General features: G+C 30.5%; 1 protein-coding gene across 1 annotated transcript in view; it reads right to left on the reverse strand.

Moving 5' to 3' along the window:
- Positions 1 to 348: 348 nt before the first annotated feature.
- Positions 349 to 1,069, reverse strand: part of PEX7 (peroxisomal biogenesis factor 7) — a 139,221-nt gene continuing 138,500 nt past the window's right edge. Inside the window, exon 10 of the mRNA XM_006834630.1 lies at positions 349 to 840. Within this exon, the coding sequence (XP_006834693.1) occupies positions 772 to 840 (69 nt within the window). The 3' untranslated portion in view covers positions 349 to 771. The remainder of the gene's footprint in view (positions 841 to 1,069) is intronic.

Genomic DNA, 1,069 nt, shown 5'->3' on the forward strand with positions numbered 1-1,069 from the left:
TTTTTCTCAGTTTTTCAAATGTTTGAAAATAGAGAAGTGGGAATAGGGAAAGAAAAGGTCATGGGTATGATATATCTATAAAGTTTTTAATAAATACAAAAAGGATAAGCTCTTTGCTGAAACTATTCTATGTTCTGAAATCAGGGTGCCAGTCCTTGAGAGAATCTTATTCAGTTTGTATGTCAGACACTTAGCAGATGTTCAATAAATAAGTGATGAAGAAATGAATAAATAAAGCCAATATTAGAGCCCCTATACGGAACCATAGTTATCTCTCTACTTAGCATATAGTACTGTATTCATACATATGCAATATACTAGTAAAAAACAATCTTGTTAGGGATACCATAAAATGATAAATGATCAAGAGATACAATTTATTTAGATTTTTATCTATAGTAGTGATTATATTTTACATGAAAATGATATACATTGAAAATGAAATCTATCACCATCAATATAATCTACAAACCCCCCATATTTTAATCTTCTTTACAATACAGAGGTTATATTTTAATTTCTGTTACAAGATATACCATAACATTAATTATTCCTTAAGATTACAAGAAATATGGCTTATGTATTAGGCTTAAATAGTTAACAAAATTGTCTCTGTCAGCTGCTTCAAAACTGATTCCAAGACAGATTTTTAAAAAATCAGAATCTGAATAGTATATAAAATTGTTATGTATATGTTAACAATAGGTCATTTATTTCCTGCTAAGTAGTTCTTCAGTTCTGGTCCTTTGTTTCTGACCAGAGCAGTGCATCTCAAGGAGGTAAAGTGAGACAGGCAGGGTCATATATCTTTATTGTTTCATCCCAGGCACAGTCAGCCACCTGCAAAACAACACAAAGTAAGAAGAAAAAGATTCAGATTTACAAACATTCAAATTAGCACCAAAGCTTAAGTCTTTAAAGGGTAGTAGATCATCCACTAGTAAACATACTTTTAAATAGGAAGAACACAGGGATAAGTTTTTGGTAAAAGATTCTTTTTCCCTTTTATGGAAAAAACAATTACAAACTTTATATGGAAAGGAAAGAGACCCAGGATAAGCAAAGCACT

Source organism: Chrysochloris asiatica, unplaced genomic scaffold (assembly GCF_000296735.1).
Source record: "Chrysochloris asiatica unplaced genomic scaffold, ChrAsi1.0 scaffold00013, whole genome shotgun sequence".
NCBI classification, from domain to species: Eukaryota; Metazoa; Chordata; class Mammalia; order Afrosoricida; family Chrysochloridae; genus Chrysochloris; species Chrysochloris asiatica.